Below are 21,132 nucleotides of genomic sequence, written 5' to 3'. Positions count from 1 at the left end.
AGTAAGCTTTCTATGCTTTTTAATTTTTAAATAAAATTAATAAATTTTGAATACACAAAAACATCCAACCACACTGAGCGAGCTTAAGCCCGGAGGAAAAGCCTCAATAGGTTGGCAGGTTACTTCTACAGATGTGGGGCTAAGTCTAATAACCTGCTCTGGGGAAAAAAAAAGAGTGAGAATGTGAATTATTTATGTGAACACAGTGATAATCTCAAACCTTGTTTAAATATACATGGAGTCAAATTTTGATCATCTCTAGTCAGATTATCCAAACCATGCAATAAGAATGTTGTTCTAGGAAGTAAACCATCTCTTTTCATGCATACAAACATTATTTTATACCTTGACTTCACTTTTCCAAGATACATATACTAGAAAAAAATATTTTCTTACAGTTTGTATGGATATTTTTAATTACTGATTTGTTTTTAATCACTCCTCTCTATTGTTACTACATAACCTCAAACTGAAATACTTAACATTCAGAATCCTTTTGGATTCAGTTTAAAGAATACGTGGTAAAAAAGGTATTCACAACATTTTTAGACAGTAGAACATTTCTGGTCAAAAAATGAAGTATCTCAGACTTGCTAAAGTTTTGAAAAAAATCACAAATTCTCATTTCTAACTGAACACTATCTGAACTCCTGCCTTTTCTGCTTTCACCTTAAGGAACCTGAAAACAGTAGATGTATTGGAACAGCCGGATGACAGGTCTGTTTCCATTTCTTGGGATTCTTCAACAGCATAGTGAGAACTTCACTCCACGAAATCTCTATTGGCAGTTTAAATGTATGTTGTAATTAAAGATGATTATGACTTAATTTTGTGGCTCAGGAGTTAAGTAACTCATAACGCAGGAAAACAAGGTTTGCATAAAATTATTATATCATGAATGCAAAGCTGATGGTAGAAATAATTTTGAAAGCTCTTTGAACTACAAGAAAATGGTCTCTATTTGCAAAGATTAATGTTGGATCCTAAGTATTGCATACTCTTCTAATGTTAACGATTTTTATTCACTCATTGTAAATTCTGATGATTAACTAGATACATGTGCTTATAATACCTGCAGTCGGAAAACTAGTTTTAAAAAGACTATCTGGTATTCTCAGTGATTAGAACTAAAGTATTCTTTATTTACCTTTTAGATGTTCTTTTTATTTCTACAGTCTTAACAGAACTAAATATTTCAGCATTCCTCAAAAAATACATGAAGAACAAGAGGCACATCAGACCTGGATATAAGTATATAGGAAAGCATGCTTGTGGCCAAAAAAGAAGCTCAACAGAAAACATTTACTTATATTTTCCAGTCTGTGGTAACAACTTAAGCAACAACTTAATTATTCTTTTTTTTTTTTTTCCCAGAGAAAATAGGCTTTTTTTTTTTTTTTTTTTTTTGCTATTACAAAACAATGATTTTTCATATTTATCATGTAGAATAAATTGGTGTTTCTTTTCAGCTCTACTAATGAAAAAAATGAAAAGAATAGGAAGAAAAGTTGCTGTGTCACTGCTGCAACACAAGAACTGCCATAACTGATCAGCCCACTCAGTGGTCCTCTTAGCAGTTTTGTCTGAGAAGTATCTGGTATTGCTGAAAGCCAAAGCTCTGCAGAACTTCACTATGACAAACAGCTCATTGACAGTTTGCTTCTTTTATGCAGCACTCAGCAGCTCTTGTTAAAAACCATTATACTTCGAGTCATCTCATGCTTCCCACAGAGAATTGACTCATTTGCTGCAACTCCAACTCACTATCTTTTTGGTGAGTTATACAATGTATACGTCAGTACACTCAATACTTACGTAACTTGGAAAAAAAATCAACTAGATTTGTGTTTGTCAGCCATTTAGTTGCTTCTGGAATTTTAGTCATTATCTCAGCCTAAGCTTTGATATGAAAAAAATATGTATCTGTGAATGTCTAAGTTTTGATAGCTTCTTGTAGGAGCTAGTTCACCAGATCAACTAAACAAAAACAAAAATTTCCTTCTACAACACTGCATTCATTCCATCATGGCTTAACTCTCCCAGATCTTGTTTAACAAAAGGGAGGAGGAAGGAGGATGCATCCAGTGCACTTCTCTACACCATGTATTATTTTACTTACTTTCTTCGTCATTACTCACTGTTTAATATTGCTAAGTATATCCTCCTATTCCATTTTTTCTAGCACTTTTCTCTTTTGTGGCACTGTTCACTGCTACTCAAGATGAAAACCAACACATCTGCCTGGACTACTACTGCAAGCTTATGCATTATATCATTTGAATATATGTATGTATTACATGTGCTTTACTAGAAAATTCAAACTAATGATTAAATTAAAATTTTTCAATTTAATTTGAAGTGCCAGCAGAACAGAACACAGTAAAGAAAATCTCAGTGAAAAATTACTAAAATTAAGCGCTACTGCAAGTGCTACTAGTAATATAAAAACTACTGTTAGAACAGTACGTCAGCCACAGACATTTGACAAAATCTAAGACTAATGAAACATTATTTCTCATAAAGTTGAATAATAAATACCGGTTGCATTAGTTAGCATTGGTTAGCACTGGTTAGTAAGCAATTAACATTGGTTAGTGTGCTTAACAGTTATTTTGAGCTAGTAAACCAACTAGATTTCTATTAAACTGAAACAGAAAAAAAAATTAAGATAAAAATTATAAAGTCTTTAATGACAGTATATAGGCCAGCTCTTCTCCATTTTTTTTCTAATCTGCTATGTGTGAAACAGAGTATAGCAACATATTCCCCCTGTAATACCTTTGCCTCTGGTAATGCAGATAACAGTTAAATGAAATCTTCACGCTTTCCAGTAATGTAGTTATTTTTCTTATATTTGTTCCATATTTAGAGGAGATCACATATCTGGAAGTAAATCACCCCTCCCTTTATGGGACAATGGTTTGGCTAGAAGTTTTTCAGCTACCAAGTCGTAACAGATACTTCAGATTAATTATTACTACTTGGTGTAGTGATTAATTTCATTTTTAATGTATAGTTAGAAACATAACACTCAGTAATTCAATTTAAAGCAGCTGGCTTCTACAAGACGGTTGGCTTCAATAAGACTGCCAAGAGAGTAACCTGCACTAAATAATTTATTGAATGCTACCTCCCTATTCACATATATAAAAACAAAAGTTGCACAGAATAGGTTAATAGAAGTGGCTCTGAGTGTTTTAACCTTCAACATTACAACATACATCATGTAGCAAAGATAAATCATCTGATAAAAGAAAAAAAGTAACCAAGACACTCTGCATACGTTAAGTCCTGTAAATAAGATGAAATATTATACTCAATTTTCTAGAAGTACATGGGGAAGTCAAGCCACCTTTGAGGCATCTGAACAGAAGTCCTTTTAAAATCAGAGATATTGGTAGCATTTGACTAAATGAGTAGCTGCAGAAAGAATACTTAGGAGAGCTACAAACATATTGCAATAAAATATAATTCTTACATTCTAACAGTTATTCATTTCTATCACTTCTTTGCTTACAAACTATCCTTTGGTGTAAGACAAACACAATCCCTACTTTGCAGAAGGGAAAAATAAACTAAACAAAGTTTCTGATCACAGTCTTGAGACATGAGAATCCTTTGACAAGCTTTGCACATAGCAGTAACTCTAAACATTAAAAAAAACAAACAAACAAAAAAAACCAACCAACATCCTGCTTAATTTTTTCCCCTTTACATACATCTTCTCTAACTTCTGGCTGCTGTTCTGACTGCATTCTGACTTTTAACTAAAATAACAAAAATTGGAATATTTCTGCATGCAAAAAAGTACATAGTATGTAAACAAAATGCTATATGCAACTGCAACTCAAAAGCTGTTTACTATGAGAGTGATGTTAGAGCTGGTCATGACAAAAGCCTTAATTACTGGTAAATATTCCTATTTAATTACTAAGAACGTTCTTTAGGGATAAAAATAATTAACCAAAGAGACAACCTCTGGAAGTACTAAGTAGTATCTTACATATTATTGCAGAAAACAATTACACTTGGAATTGAGAAAAAGCGGTGGAGTCATAAAAAAAGCCTTACACTGTTCTGTTTAAGGTTTCTTGATATTTATTTCCTTTGTTCGTTCAAACTATAGTGTTGCTGCAGTGTATCCTCCTGAGTAACGTACAGGATGGGAGCAGTCATTCACATCAGAGGACCATCAGCAGTTTTTAAACAGAAACATCCACTGACAATTAAGTAGGTTTGTATGAAGGGTATTGCATGGTCTGGTAATGAGGCTTTATGATGACATTACCCATCTTAATTAGGAAAGTACTAAATAGATTAAAAAAAAACTCTAGAGAGAAAACATCACAGCATTTTTTCTTTTCCTTCTCTAAGCAACCTGACAGATATGGAAATCTCATAGCAAAAAGTTTGAAGAATTAAACAATGCAGTGTATATTACAGGAAGGACAAGCAAATGACAGAAAATCTGTCAGGTTTTGACAAATCCATGTTGTTCCTTCAACAGTTACTTCTGCTGGGTAGCTATTAAATGCTTCTGTCAGCCTTGGAGACAGAGGTAGTTTAGGTGCTCATTATAATGATGCAAGAGTAAGATAGATCATTTAATTGCCACATGACAAAACAGATCCACACAAGAAATGAATGTTAGATATCTGCTGTGAAAAAAAAATCAAAAATCTGCTGTCCTACAATGTAGTCTACATGTCACAATTTTTGTAAAAAGGAAGGAAAATTAATACAGTCTATCTGGCATACAAAGGACATACTCCATCACTACTGCAGAAAAAATCCTTTCTTCTCAAATTAATACCTTATGGGGTGTCGAGGAACTTTCCTCTATTTCTTCAGGTCCTTTGGGTAGAAGAGGAGCACAGTCTGATACTAGTTCTGAAGGCTGTTCTGCATACTCTTCTGAAAACAGAAATCATAATTCACTATTGTGAGCACTATGAAACAATAGGAGAAGTATCAACATTATATGAGCAACTGTGACATTACTGTCTAGCCAATAATTGTATGTGAACTAAAACTGGTCAAAAAACTTTGAAGCTAAACTTTGTAAGATAACGGGTCAAAGTTTGCCCATTCATTTTGTTTATATTAGTATGTTTCGATTTAGATTCAAGGTCTCTGGCTTATTTTGCAAGAAAGAGAGGAAGGAGAAAATACACAGGATGTGTGAGGGGAGGAGGACAAAGGAGAAGGATGGCGGTTCAGCTAATTTTAAGTAGCATCGTCTAGTTAGCACAGTAGTATGTTCAAGTTTTTAAAGGAAGAGGCATAGATAATAGAGTTCACTTGGAAGACAGAGGAAGGAACTAGAAAATAGAGGAGAAGATCTTGAGAAACGTTGGGTTAAAAGATTTCTAAATACCAGTATAACTGATAGCTTGATAGTTTAGGAAAGCAAATGTATTTCCTGTAGCATGTAATCACACGCAATATTCATAAATTGAATACTATCAACTGACAGGACACTGAACACCTTTATATCAGTTGACTCATTAAGATGACTCTTATACATATAAGATATATGTATATATGACTCTTATATATATCTTGTTCACTTACATACAGTTTTAGTTGCATTAGTTTAATCCTAACCACTTTAATTACAAGAGCCTTGTAGCAAGTTCAGTGCTCAGATGCAAGATTTAACCATGATTGTTCTTTTAAAACTTCATAATGGAATTCATCTATTTGGAAATAGCGTTCTCCATAAGAGCTGGGGGGTGGAGGAAACAAGAGTTTTTACAAGATGCAATCGGTTAGATCTAACAGATATTGCCTAAAAAGCCTAAGATGCCAGTGAAAAGCTAAAATATGTACTAAAACGTTGCCAAGGTAGGGCATGAATCAGGTGGTTATATGTAAGAAGGGACGAGGAATCAATCCAGTTTACTGATAATCAAGCCATACAATATAAGCAGGAATGTTTAATCAGGCATCAATATATTCTAAAGTCAGGTATGTCAACTTGCTACACGGTTAGCTAATTTTATATGATTTCTGCATCATAGTAAATCATCGTTATGCCACCTGTGTGCTACATAAATTCTTATTTTCAAAATAATAAGCAGTACAGCATGGTAAAATCTTGTACCATCAGTTAAACCCACATCAGTATACCAGGAAGACAGCAGTAAACTTACTTTCACCAGCCACATAATTAGCTGGAAAATAGCCTTGCTGTCCATTCGCTAGGCTGCCAAACCACCAGTTATCATTATCTTTGTATAACACTTGGATAATGTCACTGCGATGGATGGTTAGCTCATCTGATCGATGCGCTGTGTAGTCATAAAGAGCCACTACCTAAAAGAGAGATAAGAGCACCACAGCTTTATCACAACCATGCCACAGAGAAAAAAGCACAACATTCACTTCCTCTTGCAGAAAAGCAGCTGAAACCAAAGCTGTACTTTGGTAAAAGCTGAGGCTGTCTCGAGTTTTGCTAATGGGATCAGGGGTGGTGGGAAAGCAGCAGGAGAGGCAAGATAAAGGACTGTGGGATTTTAGAAATGGTTAAGAACATTCAATTCACTAAGATTAGCTTCAAAACAGCAGCTGTTAGTTTTATAAGCAATTTACTTGTGAAGCAAAAGAAAAAAAAACACTTCATACATTCGCTTTCTCAGAATTGTTACACCACCTTCAGATCCCACTCTGAGTGCGTATGAAGCATATGTGTTCAAATAAATACTTCAGCAGTGCTACAGTTTCACCAGAAGGAAAAGTTCAGTGGAAAAATGTTATTGCAAAGTTTTGCTTTGATCACCTCACATTTTTCTTGTTTCTTTGGAAATACGCATTTGCATAAAGTATTTTATAAATATCTGCAAAAACATTGGTGTAAATTCCACCTCACATAACAAAGCCATTTGTCAGTGAAAAACAGGACATCGATACTTTTCAGGATGAAAGTGCTAACGGTGATCAGCACCATGCACATTACATAGAATACATTGCCAGAAGCTTGCTTTCTACTCTGAATGTGAAAATATAAAATATAATTTCTTATTTATTTCCCATGCTCTATGAACAAAAATCTGTTCTGACAAATTCAGAGCCAGAAATGACTGAAAAGAGGTGAACTGAAAGAAGAGGGGAATTGCTCACTTCTTTCATTGTAAGTGAAGATCATAAATACGACTTCTTTATACAAAGGGCACTATTCCCCTATATAGAATCCTCACATTTATGAAATCATAAATAAAAAGATAAGGAACAGGGATTGTTAGGGAGTGACAGAAGGGTATAGGGTATTAAAGACAGTAAAGTTACTATGCAAATAGAGATTTGCACAATTTTTTTTTTATTACCTATGCATGCATTTAAATCTGAAGAGTGCTGAACTGCTGTGTTTTTATATTTGTTATTTCCATTTTTAGTATGATCACCTATGAGTTATGTGTGTAAAAATATAGCCAATGTCATTTGTATTTTCATACTTGCACTTCACTGATGAATCACTTATGAATGGGAAAATATGAAAATGCTTTTACCACTGAAAATTGTATGTGGTAATTTGTGAGCTGGTTGGTGACAAAGAAGTAATATCACCACAAGTAAGTACACAAGAGATTTATCTAAATATGCATTCAGTAAGCATGAACTTATATTTAAGTAGTTAAACAAGGACCATCTTCTGTCATAACTCTCCTCCTAGCATTAAGAAAGACACTGCAGCAATTACAAGTAATGTTGACTAAAGAAATATGAATGATAGAATAGAACCATATTAAAATACACTACAGAGCTCCATACAGAAACCATGCAGAACTGGAAGCTTACATGATCATGCCCAGTAAGGGGTGCTCTAACAATGCCCACTTCAGCTCAATGGTTAAGGTTTCCTTAGTAATAGTACTATGAAAATCACGAGGTCACTTAAGGTAAAAGGAATTTTACACTAGCATTTGGCAGAATGAAAGGCAGAGTAATGATTATTTATTTTTGCAGTGCCTTTTGTAAAATAGCATTGCAATGTTTTGTCGTTTGGAAAAAAATTACAAAAATTAATTAACATGGAAACACTGCCAACAAACAGTTCAAACTAACCAAGCAAGTCCCACTTATTTTTGTCTCTCAGAAACAAAAAATTAAAATACCAATGTGTCCTGTAATACAACTGGTTTAGCAAGTCTGACAGTTTAAATGAAATGTGGAAATTGCCATAATATTCCCTAGAGATAAATAACCAGAAAATAAGCATGAGAGAAATACAGGAAATGTATCTCAGGACCAAAGAAGAATGTAAAAGACTCATAATTATGCCCAAAGCAATGGAATTTCTCCTGATGTGACATTCAGATATGTGTTAAATGTTGTCTGAGTACAAATTCAAGCAAAAAAAAAAAAAAAAAAAAATCTATACCCATCAACATTTTAAAGAATCATTTTTGAGAAATGATGTAAAACCACCAGTAAGATGGTTATGAACACATTAACAAGAAAATCTAGAGTGGCAAAAAAAATCCTTAATTCATGCCAAAAAACACAACGCTTTCAAAGACACGGATGCAGTGTGACAGGTACTGCAAAAAATTACATAATACTTACTGTTTCTTGGTTGAGCAGACAACTGCTTCCTCCTCTTTCCCCCAGTGCAGTTAGACGGTCATCACTCTAGAAGATTAAATATTGTAACACAGTGTTAAAGGTTATTGATATACTACAATTTTACACTTCCATATGTCTTGCCTATTCTTAAAAAAAAAATCTGCAATAAAAATGTTTTTTTAAAAAAAGAAAAAGCAGAAGTGATGTTGAGCAATCCAGAGTAATGCTGGCTATGCAGATACTTATAGAACTTAAAAAGCTTTTCAAATGTGTACGCTGCACTAAAGACAACATGTGGGAGGACAGAGGATTGATGATTATACAGTCTAAGCTTGTCTGCACTGCAAATATTACAGTAGATGTTTAAGAAATCGTTGCAGTGAACTTTACCTCTGAACTGATATTCAGAAGATTTCACTTTCGCGTAAGGAAGAATTTCAGGCTGGTTTTAATAACCAATATTTAAACATTCAGTTCTAATAGCTCCATCTTTGCCACTTAACTCTTCAGACTTCCAGTAAAGCCACAGGAATACCACTGCATATATAGGGCAATCATTAGGATGTGCCAATACTTACAAAACTTGATTTCTATTAAAAAAAACAACAGCCCTTAATTTACAACAAAATATAAAATAGAAATACAGTGAAAAATTAGCAGAAAAAGAAAAAAAAAGAACAATGGAAGAAATGGAATTTTTTTGCCTAATTTTTTCCAATGGCCTGTTTTCACAAAGGGGAAACCAGTTTCCCCTAGATTTTGCATGCATCAAAGGATACTAAGTACTGTGTGGAACAGAAATATTACATAGTAATAAAAATATTTTAGAAGAGAAGAATCAAAGAATAACATGAAGTAAACATTTCCACCCGTAACAGCTTGTGCCACATTGCAAACAACATTGAAATTTGAGAATTTCTACCCAGCTTCTTTTATTTTCTATTTCTTAATTTGGTTGATCCAAGCAACATCATTATTACAACCTTCAGCAGAGTAAATGACATTCTTGTGACAGAGATTCTTGCCCTTACACATTGTTTTCTTAACTTTGCTAAGCTTATCACATAGGGGAAATACATTCTTCATGCTCTTGAAAACCAAGGTTCGATCTCATCTCCAGGCATCATCACCGTAGTTATATACACAAGCAATGCATACTGATGAATGCAATACAGAAATGAACAGTTGCACTCAGTTCTTAAAGTTTACCAAAACAACTCAGCCTACCACCCACAGTTCTGATTAATTACGTGTACACACAAAAGAGAATTAAAAAAAAAAAAAAAAAAAAGTAACCGCCTGATTTGATAAGCAAATTTTGAGCAAAGAACAATGGAAGCACAGTTCAGAGTATGAGGCATGATCAATGGTCTACTGGTAGCTAGCAGAGCCTTACAGGATCCAGCTATTTCTCACTTTTCACTGTCAAGGTTAAGAGAATTGTGTAGGCAATGTGCTTAGCCTGTGGGATGGGAGTGCCTCCTGTTGCTCAAAAATGATTCATCAGAATTATTAGCAGTATTATTTAGGTATCTAGTTCAGGTACTCACATTGCCCCATTGTTGTGTCTCAATCTGTCTCTCTCTTTTTAATAAAGTATTTATGCGCTCTCAAACACTCAGCGTAAGAAGACCTTGAAGAGAGCGAGTAGTTTGGAAATAACAATCTGAAATCCATGAGTCATCCTGAGACTACGCTGAATGCTCTCAGATGCCGCGTTAAACTTCTAAGGCAACAACAATCCAGAGAGTTTCTTCTTGAGAGGCCCAGGGAGCAGGGCCCAGCTGCCCCTAACCGCACTGGCAGCCCTGATGGCAGCTGGCTGCTGCACCAGCCGGGAAATTGTGTCGTAGCTGCTTACCACAGGCCTGCCAACCCTGCACAGTACCAAAGGTGGCTCTGCAGTGCCATGTTGTTCATCAAATACTGCTAACTACCAGGTACTCTGCAACAAAAACCTGGTGCAAACAACTGCCTGTTCAGTTTAAGAATGTTATTTTTTTAGCGCCGCATCACAAGATTAAGCTACATTTTTAGGATTGCAGTAAAGCAACACATATATACTGAAGAGTGTGAATGCAGTGTTCTTAGTATTAGTGTCTTCTTTTTTAATGCAAGATGGAAGCTAATTAATCCTTTTCTTCCATCCAAACAGATGTGAGGTCTAAAGATAAGTTCTTAGGAGCTGCTCTGAAAGTGAGTAGACCATCTGTGAGGAAAAAAAGCCTGCCATGTCACATTGATTTGACTCAAACAAAACTGCAAGGAGCTTTCAGCATAAGAAACATCCTCAGACAAAGACAAATGGATCTAGCTTCAGACTATGGAACATGATATTGGATATCCACAATAGGCCCGCGTGGATAACTTAGATATTTCTAAGAAAAACAGGAAACATTTTAAGAACTAATAATAAGAGAGCATTTCAGGTAAGAGTAAGCTGATAAGAGAATTGCCATATCAAGTGTCACTGGTAACAGCACTAATTAAAATGTTTATGGCTTCTCCATAACTGAGTAGTTTCAGTGATTGTGGTAATGGAGGTTTTGCTTTTATTCAGAGATGTAAGGTGGCCAGCAAGATTTGGGCATCAGATAGCAGATAGTGTTCATAGCCTTACGAGAAGCAGCTTTGAGTAAGAACAAGTGATGTGTTATCACTGCCTTTTCTGTTAAAAAAAAAAAAAAAAAAAAAAAAAAAACCAGCATTTTATTTCTATATTTCAAATACAAAAAATATAAAAATTTAAAGAAAAAAATCATGGAAAATTTTAAAGTTTACTGGTGGTTTCATATGCTTCTCCCTTATATGCAAACAAATTCTTTACAGTCAGAATAAATATAAAAATCAAGGTATATGACATTTAGTCATTAACTCCTACTAACTCAATTTGAAAAATAAACTTGTCTAAGATCAGACTTAGGCATACACTACACAAACATGGTGAATACGATGACTGTAAATCCAGGGCCCAAGTCATCTTCTGCCCTGTTCCTGTTGGAAGGACTGACCCAGTGACATGAAGGAGGACATCATCTCTTTCTTGGATGCTGCCAGTGCCCCTGCTTCTCTCCACCTCCCTGCACCTGTTCTCTGCAAGGATGCAAGAGAAGCTGGAGTGCTCCTTGTGCAGACACTCCAGCAAGGACACTGGGAATCAATGTCAAAGCTTCCCTTGTCTGGTCAACAGATCTGTACCTCAGAGCTTAACAGCCAAAGCCCTGAGACTGGCTTAAAAATCTGATAACATCTAATGCATTTTTTAAATTTACAGAGTCAATCAGAACGTTCACAGTTACTGCATTGTTTTCATTTTTCCTTATAGAGTCGAGGGTTAGAAATTAACTTAATCCTTTCCTTCCTTAAGAATGTCATGCAAACTCTTTACTCCAGTAACTGAAGTTTTAAATGAAATACTAAATAAGCTGAGACTTAACATAAAATAATTGAATACTGTTAGCACTGTCACATTTTTGTTCATGTTCTCTGGTCCAATTAATTGTCAACACACACTCAGCTAAGGACACTTAACCGCACAAATTCAGTCTACAGGAAACAGAATGACAAGGACGGAATTAATACCTAAATTAAAATGATTCTAAAAGCATTAACTGCTAAGAATAACGTACTCTTCTCTGGTCTTTTAATGAATCTGTCTGCTGTCAGAAAACTACTGTAAAGTTACTTCCTTAGGCTTCAGATGACTACATTCCTTATTTGATTACACCTCTTCAATATTTAATGAGCATGGGAATCTATAATCTGCCTAGAGGAAAAAAAAAAAAAAAGAAAAAAAACAACCTGTGCCAGGCTGCACTTTATTGAAACCTGCAATGTACAAACAGAAAACAGAAATGCAAACACAGCTGCTGCAGTAAAACCCACAGGGCTAGGGAAACAAAAAAAAGAAAAAAGAAAAAGAGAGAGAGAGAAAATAATAAAAAAAAAAAGAATCAATTCAGATGTACAGAGAATACTCGAGCTCCTGAAGTTATTCAAAAGCTGTTCTATCGTTTGTTAATATTTTACTTGCTTGATTAAAACAACTTCGTTTAATTGTACTTGCAACACATACATATTTCTGCATTATTATTTATACACCAGAAAATGTAACAAAAACATTAAAACCCTTAATCTAACCCTCAGGGAAAAAAAAAAAAAAAAAAAAAAAGCTGCTATTTATTATTTAGTTGATCTTCTGTTTGTTTATAAAGCTTTCTGTGACACAGAAAACTAACATACTAACTGAAAAATGAATGCATACTTATTCGTAAAAATTATGAGGGTTAAAAAGTTGGAAACGTGTAAACAACAACCATTTAGTCAACAAAGAAATAGTGATGTAAAACTGCAGTTTCAAAATTACTTGGTGAATCCCATGTGTCTTACAAGCCTTCCATAACTTTATTAACACAGAATATTAAATCATGGCATTCTATACATGAGGGGATGGAGCATTAATATCTGAGTACAACAGGCCCAAGTCATCTAGAGACTTGTGTAATTTCAGCCCAGAACAAACTTACCCTTCCATCACTAGCCCCTCTATGCTCAATCTTCAATCCAGGTTAATGAGTTGGAAGTAATGGCATTATAGATTCTGTTGTTTTTTATTACAGTGATTAGGAAATGAGAAATATAAGAAAGGAAAAAATTACTATAAGTTTTCAATGAGACTTAGAGAGGAGCCATTAAATTAATGGAGAACAGTTGTGATGTCATTTGTTACAATAGGTGAAATATTAGCAAACATATTAGTAAAAATTAGCAAAAATATTAGTAAAAACACAGGATTTAATTTCAAGTTCTTGCTCCATTTTTCTCTTTCTAATTACCAATTTATTTCTAAACAACAATAAATAAGTGATTAAAAAAAAAGGTTTTATTTACACATATCTGATCTTTCAATCAGCTACCTGCAAAAAAACCTTATTTGCCCACACAGACAATTTGCTTGAAGATACTTTTTTTTGTGAATAAGGGTAGGATAAAAAAAAAAAGCCACCTCTCTACATGAGAACTTGTGAATAATGACATTTTATAGTTAGACATCAATTTTAAAAAAATGCAAAGATAGAATTCCTTACCATCTGTATTCTGCCCAATAGTGTTCCGCTAAGAGGGTTTCCTACTGGGCTGAAACACCCTGCGAAAAGAAAAGGCTGTGAATTTTTTGCTTGTTATCCTCTTCCACCGAATAAATCATTTTATTTTAATGTCATTATGTTAGCAGGATACATTTGACAAAATTCTAATGAAAAGCAGCAGCATCTTTCAATCACAACTATGCATCCTTCAGTCAGAAACAGTTGGAGGGTGTATTTAACTAACAGACCCGACACAAGGTTAACTAATCCAATATTTCCATTCAAATGATTTGGAGAAATAGCTCGAGTAATGTCCACATGCCACCTCGTGCTCAGAGCTGATGCTATTATCTAGCCTGTATTGCTTCTCTCTTCACTGAATTTCCAAGGAACGCACACGAAGTTTTCCAGCAGATCACAAAAATTTTCAAAGGAATTACTTCCTTATTTTATCTAAAAGAATAAGTATGCCTATTCAGTAGTTCTCTTTGATCATCTGAGTCCCTATCACAACACATCTTGCTGTTTATTTTATTCACTCTCTGTACAGTGCATTTGAACAAGCACTTGTAAATTCTTTTCTTTTCGAACTATTATGTTAACTACTAAGCCAAGAGAAATCCTTTCATCATTTACGGATTTTTCTCTTTTGTTATTGGTCTCTTCAGCTGTATACTTAAGAAAACATCTTAAAAAGACACAAAAATCTGAAAATTGTTGAACATGACAATGAAAAATGCTACTGCTTTGCTGGAGAAAGGTTTCTCTTTTCTTAAGAATAGAGAGGCCAGACAACACAGAGTTAAGCTCACTGCATTTTCTCAATGAGACACAAGATTTGGAACAAGATTTGTTTTCAAACGGGAATAAATTATGAAAATTCATTTTCATTTACCACTCCAAATCCTATTCTTGAGAAGCCCAGTATCTGAATAAAGAGGATTTCTTCAGATTCAGATTCCCATGCACTTGCAGAGGTCCATGGGGAAGCTTGCATAACTTCTCTTACTGTATACTTTCTGAAGCCCAGTGGTTTAGACTTTCACAGGAGATTTGTTCATAAATGTTTAATCATTAAGATATTAAGATATTTCTAAATATAATAAAAGCTGCAAGTTCAAACAATCAGAGTTAAACCATGCTCCTGCAGATCTTCTGCATGTCAGTAATTTTTTACTTATGGGAAATCCTGAGTACAATAATTAACTTTTCAATTAAAAATCATTTCAAAAAATTGTGTATAAATTCTGAAAGTTTATTCTGAAAGACTTGCCTTGATTTTTTTTTAATTTTAGTATTTCTATTTCTGGAAAAGGAATAGAGGTGAGAATAGAAAACGTTTTCCGAATTCAACACACATTCAATGACAGACCTCAAGCTTTCTTTTCTTTAAATAAGTTATTTCTCAAAACATTTTTTCAGCATTAATGCCAAAGGTCAGTGCTTCCACTAATGCTGCAGTCTACAAAGTTGCTATTCACAAAGTCCAACAGTTACAAGACATGCTGCTACAGAGACAACACTGCAAGTTGGTAGATAAAGCACTGCTTACAGATGTCATATCAACTATTGGATCCAAAGCAATCAGAACTCAAGACTAATAAGATGTCTGCAAGATAAAAAAAAAAAAATCTTTTTTTTTTTTCATCCATACAATTGTTTTATCTATGCTAAGGTAAGAGTTGAAAAAAAACCATATGATCAAATCAATTGTTTATTTGATATATATATTTTTAAACATACAATCAGTAGCACCGACTACTTTCTTCAAAGATGCATTGTTGGAGTTCTCCAGCAGTATGTGAGTACTCCTGTGGGTCTCTATATGCAGCTACTTATCAGGTGAAGACTTAATTGGAGAATATTAGTTCAACCATAAAACCTGAATAAAGGCAGCACAAACCTGCTCTGCTGCAAGCACTGGAAGAGACAGATTTGAAACTTAAAGACGTCAAGAGTGCTGTGCTGAGTTCTAGCAGATAGCACCAACTCTGACTTAGCATTTCCAGTGAGCAGAGCCTTCTTCCAAGACAAGCAGGAAATTCCTATTACTTCATTTCGTTACTCCAGACTATTCTTCAGTATCATCCTTCAGCTGTATTCAGTTATCAAGCATTCCTTTATTAGCACTCACAGTGATGACAATGACATTTAAAAACAATAGTAGAAACCTCCCTTACCTATGAACCAAGGTCCATTCAGCAAGCAAAGGAATATCCATCCCTTCCTTCTCAAAAGATGCAGTAGATTTTTGAAGCAATTTTTCACAGCTATTGGCTTAACACAGTTCCACACTTGATGAAGTGTGTAAACGACACTGAGCAGGTGTGACTAACAGCCTCAGCAGAGGTTGCTTCAGATCTCTCTGATCCTAGATGTGCAAACTTTGACCTACTGCAGTGAGGTAGTGAAACTGAGGCCAGAATTGCAGAAAAAACATTTGCATTTCATCCAAAAAATGATTTTTATGGAACACCATAACCTGCTGAGGCTCCCACCTAGAGCAAGTCAGATAAAGGTCACGCCTGGAAAAACCATCCTCCCAGGTTATTCTGGGCTGCCTTATCTTACAGATGCTTCAGAATCTCTAACGGAGAAGCACTTCTATTGATTCAGAGGATTAATTTGAACTCAAACATCCCTCTAAACTGCTGTCCTCACCTCCAAAACCCTGTACATCTCAAGAAGTTAATCTTCCCCATGAAAGCATTAACATTTGAATTACTGTTTATTATTATTATTATTATTATTACTATTATTATTATTACACCCTGCACTGATTCTCCAGTGGTCTCTCTGATATGGAATTTTATATGAGAAGAATATTTTTCTAGGGGAACCAATCACTGATGTCTAAACAGGATGTTAAATGCCTTAATATGATTGGCTCCGTTGCTTTTTATCATACGACCAGAATTTCCAGACTGTTACAGTTTAACTGCTTTTATTGTTTTGTAAATCCAAGTATGCACTGATGTTATGTAAATGCTGATAGAATTGATATCTTTTGAGAAACAGAGCCTCCTTCCATGAGGAGTCTGAAACTATATTAGCTTCCTGTGCTATTTAAGCAATGAATTGAAAGTGCATCTTTTGTCACTTTCTGGCAGTATAATTTCTGCCAGTGTAGCTGAGACTAAAGAGAAAAGACATAAACCAGGTAGTTGTTCTCATATCCAAAAGGTAAGTCTGTGCTACGAGATCCCCAGCTTCATTACGTGCTTTCACTGAAAGAAAAAAAACATGAACCCCTGCTCTAGATAAGCACAGCATGAACTGATAAAATTCCAAACAGTTGGGCTGAAATACACAGGAAGTAGAAGAGTTCAGCGCAACACAGATCTGCAGCATAGGAAGTTCCGCACAAATGTGCGCAAGAACTTCTTTACAGTGAGGTGATGGAGCACTGGAACAGGCTGCCCAGGGAGGTGGTGGAGTCTCCTTCTCTGGAGATGTTCAAGACCTGCCTGGATGCCTACCTGTGTGACCTGCTGTAGGGAACCTGCTTTGGCAGGGGGTTGGACTCGATGATCTCTGGAGGTCCCTTCCAACCCCTACAATTCTGTGATTCTGTGATTAGGTTTATATAAAAATTTATATGAGGAAGTAACCTCTACGTCACAGCAATGATAACAGCAACAATGCCACACAGAAGCACTAGGAATTAATTGAGAACACTTCCTATTAAACAGCATCATCATTATGCATTTTAAAATAACTAGAGAGCCAGAAGAGGGGGAAAAATTCTCAGTAGTCATATGATCACACTATTACCCTATTGAAGCATCTACAACCACCTAATATTAAATATTCATACGAAAAATAATCTGCTTTAATAGAGACTGAGAGAGCACTCATCATAGACTTCATGCCTTTTATTCACTTTCTGAAGGAATTCCTTTTCTCCCTTCATGAAATTCACTTGATAAACTCTTTCTGTTAATTAATAAAGGTATTTAGCATGATAAAACTCCTGTAACTCCTATCTCACAGAAACTACAGTTAGGGAAATCAACTGAAGGTGAAGCATGGAGTGTCCTCAGAAAACCACTGAAGAATATCACTGAACAAATAACTAAAGATAATATTCATACTCATTCCTGTGATGAATCCTCTAAAGCACATGGAGAAAAAACAAATTACTCTGAAGTTTACAACTAATTAATAATTTCTTTTAAAAGGAAAAGAAAACAAACTCTGAAAGACATAAAGACATACAAATAACATGAAAATAAACTATGCTTCTAGGAAACAGTATTTCTTATTGCAGACATACATCTTGTAATTTATATTGTGGCCTCTTGCAACATAGCATAGTTAAAATATACTCAAATAAACAATTCATATAACTTACATATGCTTGTATCAGCTCAGCCCATTTTCCTATCCATCTTTTGTGGCTTTACAACCATTTTCAGTAAAAAGGATTCAGTTTTCAGTAGAGTCACCTATTCAAAACTGTGAATTTTCTATCAACAAGGTATTCTAGTATGCACTGTAATCTCTAATTCAGGTTTCACAGGACAGCTTTTTTGTTTATTTGTTTTTAACAAAAAGAGCAGCGGAACTCCTTTTGGGGATTTTTCAAGTGAGGCATAATATAATAGAAAGATGATCATTTTGCAGTGGCATAAACATATATTTATTTTTCCTCAAAGGCTTTATTCTCACAACAATTATACTTTAACAGATCAAACAGAATTCATTAAATAAAACAACTGCTTAGATATTGGATAAGAAACTGTTTCTCTTTACTTGGACACAATATCACACTTACAAAACCCAGTGCAAACATTTTCAGATGCAGTTCGCATAATATTAAAGGAATGGGTGTACACTTTTGTTTTACCACCAAAACACACATTTTACTAATATCCAACGCTGCAGGAGAGAACACACTTCAAATTCACACCAGTTAGTCTAAATCTCATGGCTCTGACTGAGAGGAAAATGGATAGGATCAAAGTGTGTTGCAAAATGTTTCTAAGTGTAATCTGTATCATAACTTTTAAAACTACTTCAGAACACAATCCTCTGAAACTGTAGAATGAGAAAATTAATTTCAAAAGTTGCTACTTGTCTTATTCTGAACAAAATTTAGCAGCCTTTCTAAAGTTCTCCTTGCTATTACTGTGAGGCCAAAGGATACGAGTTAATTTTTTTCAGTCTGTATCATGTACATCACTTAAAACAGACAGTTCTCACATGCCATGTTTAAATGTACATACAAAAGTGTTAGGACAGCATAACTACTGAATGCAAAGGACTTCTGCAAACACTTGCATGGTTCTTACAATGTGTTCTGCAAGCTTGCAGAACTCTACCCAACAACAGGTAAGCCCATGCTGGTACAGCCCCTCCTTGTCTTTTCCCTGCTTATTTTTCTTTCAGAGTAAATTGTATCTCCTCCTCAATTTAGCACTTATTTTCTAAATCAGATTCCAATTTGTTGTCTAGATCTACTCACTTAAAAACAATGCACAAAATCAACAGGACAAATAAAATACCTCTGCTTATTCCCTTACTTGCTATAAAGCTCATTTATTTTATCTTTCAGATATGAGAACCTTTCTTCATACTCTTAAAAAAAAAAAAAAAAAAAGTAAGAAATTTCAGCTTTACTGCTGCCAAATGTCGCTGCTCCAGTTACGGCAGGAGACTGACTTAGGTGGCAGTGACAAAACAAACAAACAAACAAAAAAAGCCAAAAGAGCTGTGCTGGTAGGTGGCAGAGAATAATACCCACTTGTTTTTTTTCCCCATTCCCATTACTACCACAGAAACTCTAACAAATTAAAAGTAGCTTGGGAACATACGTCAGTAGATCAGGCTGTGGCTGTCATGTAAAATATGACACTATACAGAAAAATCTGAACAGGAGGATATAAGGTGCTAAGGGACATGATTTAGCGGAGGGTTGTTAGAGTTAGGGTAGTATGGTTAGATTGAGGTTGGACTTGATGATTTTCAATCTGAGCAATTCTATGATTCTGTGATAAGCTTTCTATTTAAAAACATGTAATATTCACCTCTTTACCAGTGATTTACTAAATGCTGCTCTTAGAAATTGTTATCTAGAAAACTAACTCCAGAGAGTTACAGAATTCAGTACCATGCAGTTCTATGCGCACTGCTGCTGTTTCTTTCACACCACAAGTGATTTTCCAGCAGATGCCCCAGCTCCAGGCATTAGAAACTTGGCTTCTGAAACCATGAGTCAGTCATGTTTCTCCACAACTCTGCAAGACAACTAGTCTAATATGCTTAAAGACAGTAACTTTCCTATTCAAGGACTGATATAGCTATGGTTACTACATCTGGTTGTCTGATTCCCCAGCCCAAATGACCAACTATGCCCTTGCAAGCAGAATTAAGTCACTGCTAGATCACTGGGATGGAGCAAGACTTGAATTCACACCTGTAGATCCACAAAGAGATATCTTCACTGCAACACCAGTTAATTCCAACCTTCATATAAGAGATCTCAGAATCAGACAGCACCAACATGAAAAACACTATGCTTCTGGCAGTGCCATATCCCACAAAGATAATTATACCTACCATCAGCCAAAGGAATGCACAGAGATAACTCATACAAGGTTAGCCACCATTTTCATTTCTGGTCCAAAGTGTACAAGGACACAAACACGTAAGCATTCTGCATCTTGGAATAATCCTTGAAAAGGAACTATGGAGACAGACTGACAATGGCTTTGAGGAGAATACTGTTTCCATATACACATATTCATCCTGTACTTAGACATAATGAACAGGCAGAATTTGGCCCCTATTTACAAAAGGTATAATGAAGTAAAAGCTATTGCATCACAAAAACAATAAAAAAAAAATCTAACTTTTTAATTAGAGATTAAAATCAAATACATTTAGGAGCCTACACACCCACCTAATTATTTCTGAGTAATCTTATCAAATCATCATCTTACATTTTTCTTGCAAATGTTAAGTTTCTACAGTACCATATATAAACAACGCAAGTAGTAGCACGTGTCCTAAGCATTCTTTTGAAGTAAAGAATATATATTGAATTCATGCTAATCAAGAACGTGCTAATTTATAACAACATCTAACGTTACATCATAATGGAATTAGATAGAATTGAAAAATAAACAGGGGCTACAGTATCCTGTTGTTTCTTTCTATAACAGAGAGAATGGAAAATGACTCTACAACAAACATTAATAAGCCTGTGTAGATACAATCAGCATTCTGAAATCAGATTGGCAATATTATTTACAAGTTTTAGATAGCAGATAAAAAAGATGCAAGGAAAACACAGACTGTGACACATCGTTTGGATTAACAAGGGTTATTTTTCTAACAGATATCCTCAGAAAGTGATTAGTCTTTTTGCTAAGCTCATCAGAACCATTTAAAGGCAAAAAAGCTAAATTAAATTTGAAAAGGAAACTTGTTTTGTATTGTATTAAACAAAGCTTGTCATGTTACCCTTTGGAAAAGT

At 34.9% G+C, this 21,132-nt stretch overlaps 1 protein-coding gene across 1 annotated transcript in view; it reads right to left on the bottom strand.

The window, feature by feature from the left end:
- The window catches only part of AHI1 (Abelson helper integration site 1), a gene marked incomplete at its 3' end in the record, with an annotated part of 84,499 nt that overhangs the window by 10,997 nt on the left and 52,370 nt on the right, over positions 1–21,132 (bottom strand). The window contains exons 19-23 of the mRNA XM_079532790.1: positions 13,653–13,711; positions 8,566–8,631; positions 6,156–6,318; positions 4,814–4,914; positions 3,720–3,767 (exon numbers count right to left, since the gene is read on the bottom strand). Of these exons, the coding sequence (XP_079388916.1) occupies positions 3,720–3,767; positions 4,814–4,914; positions 6,156–6,318; positions 8,566–8,631; positions 13,653–13,711 (437 nt within the window). The remainder of the gene's footprint in view (positions 1–3,719; positions 3,768–4,813; positions 4,915–6,155; positions 6,319–8,565; positions 8,632–13,652; positions 13,712–21,132) is intronic.

This window comes from Tetrao urogallus (assembly GCF_951394365.1).
Source record: "Tetrao urogallus genome assembly, chromosome: 2".
NCBI lineage: Eukaryota > Metazoa > Chordata > Aves > Galliformes > Phasianidae > Tetrao > Tetrao urogallus.
The sequence above is the reverse complement of the archived record's forward strand: the minus strand, read 5'-3'. Positions and strand labels throughout refer to the sequence as shown.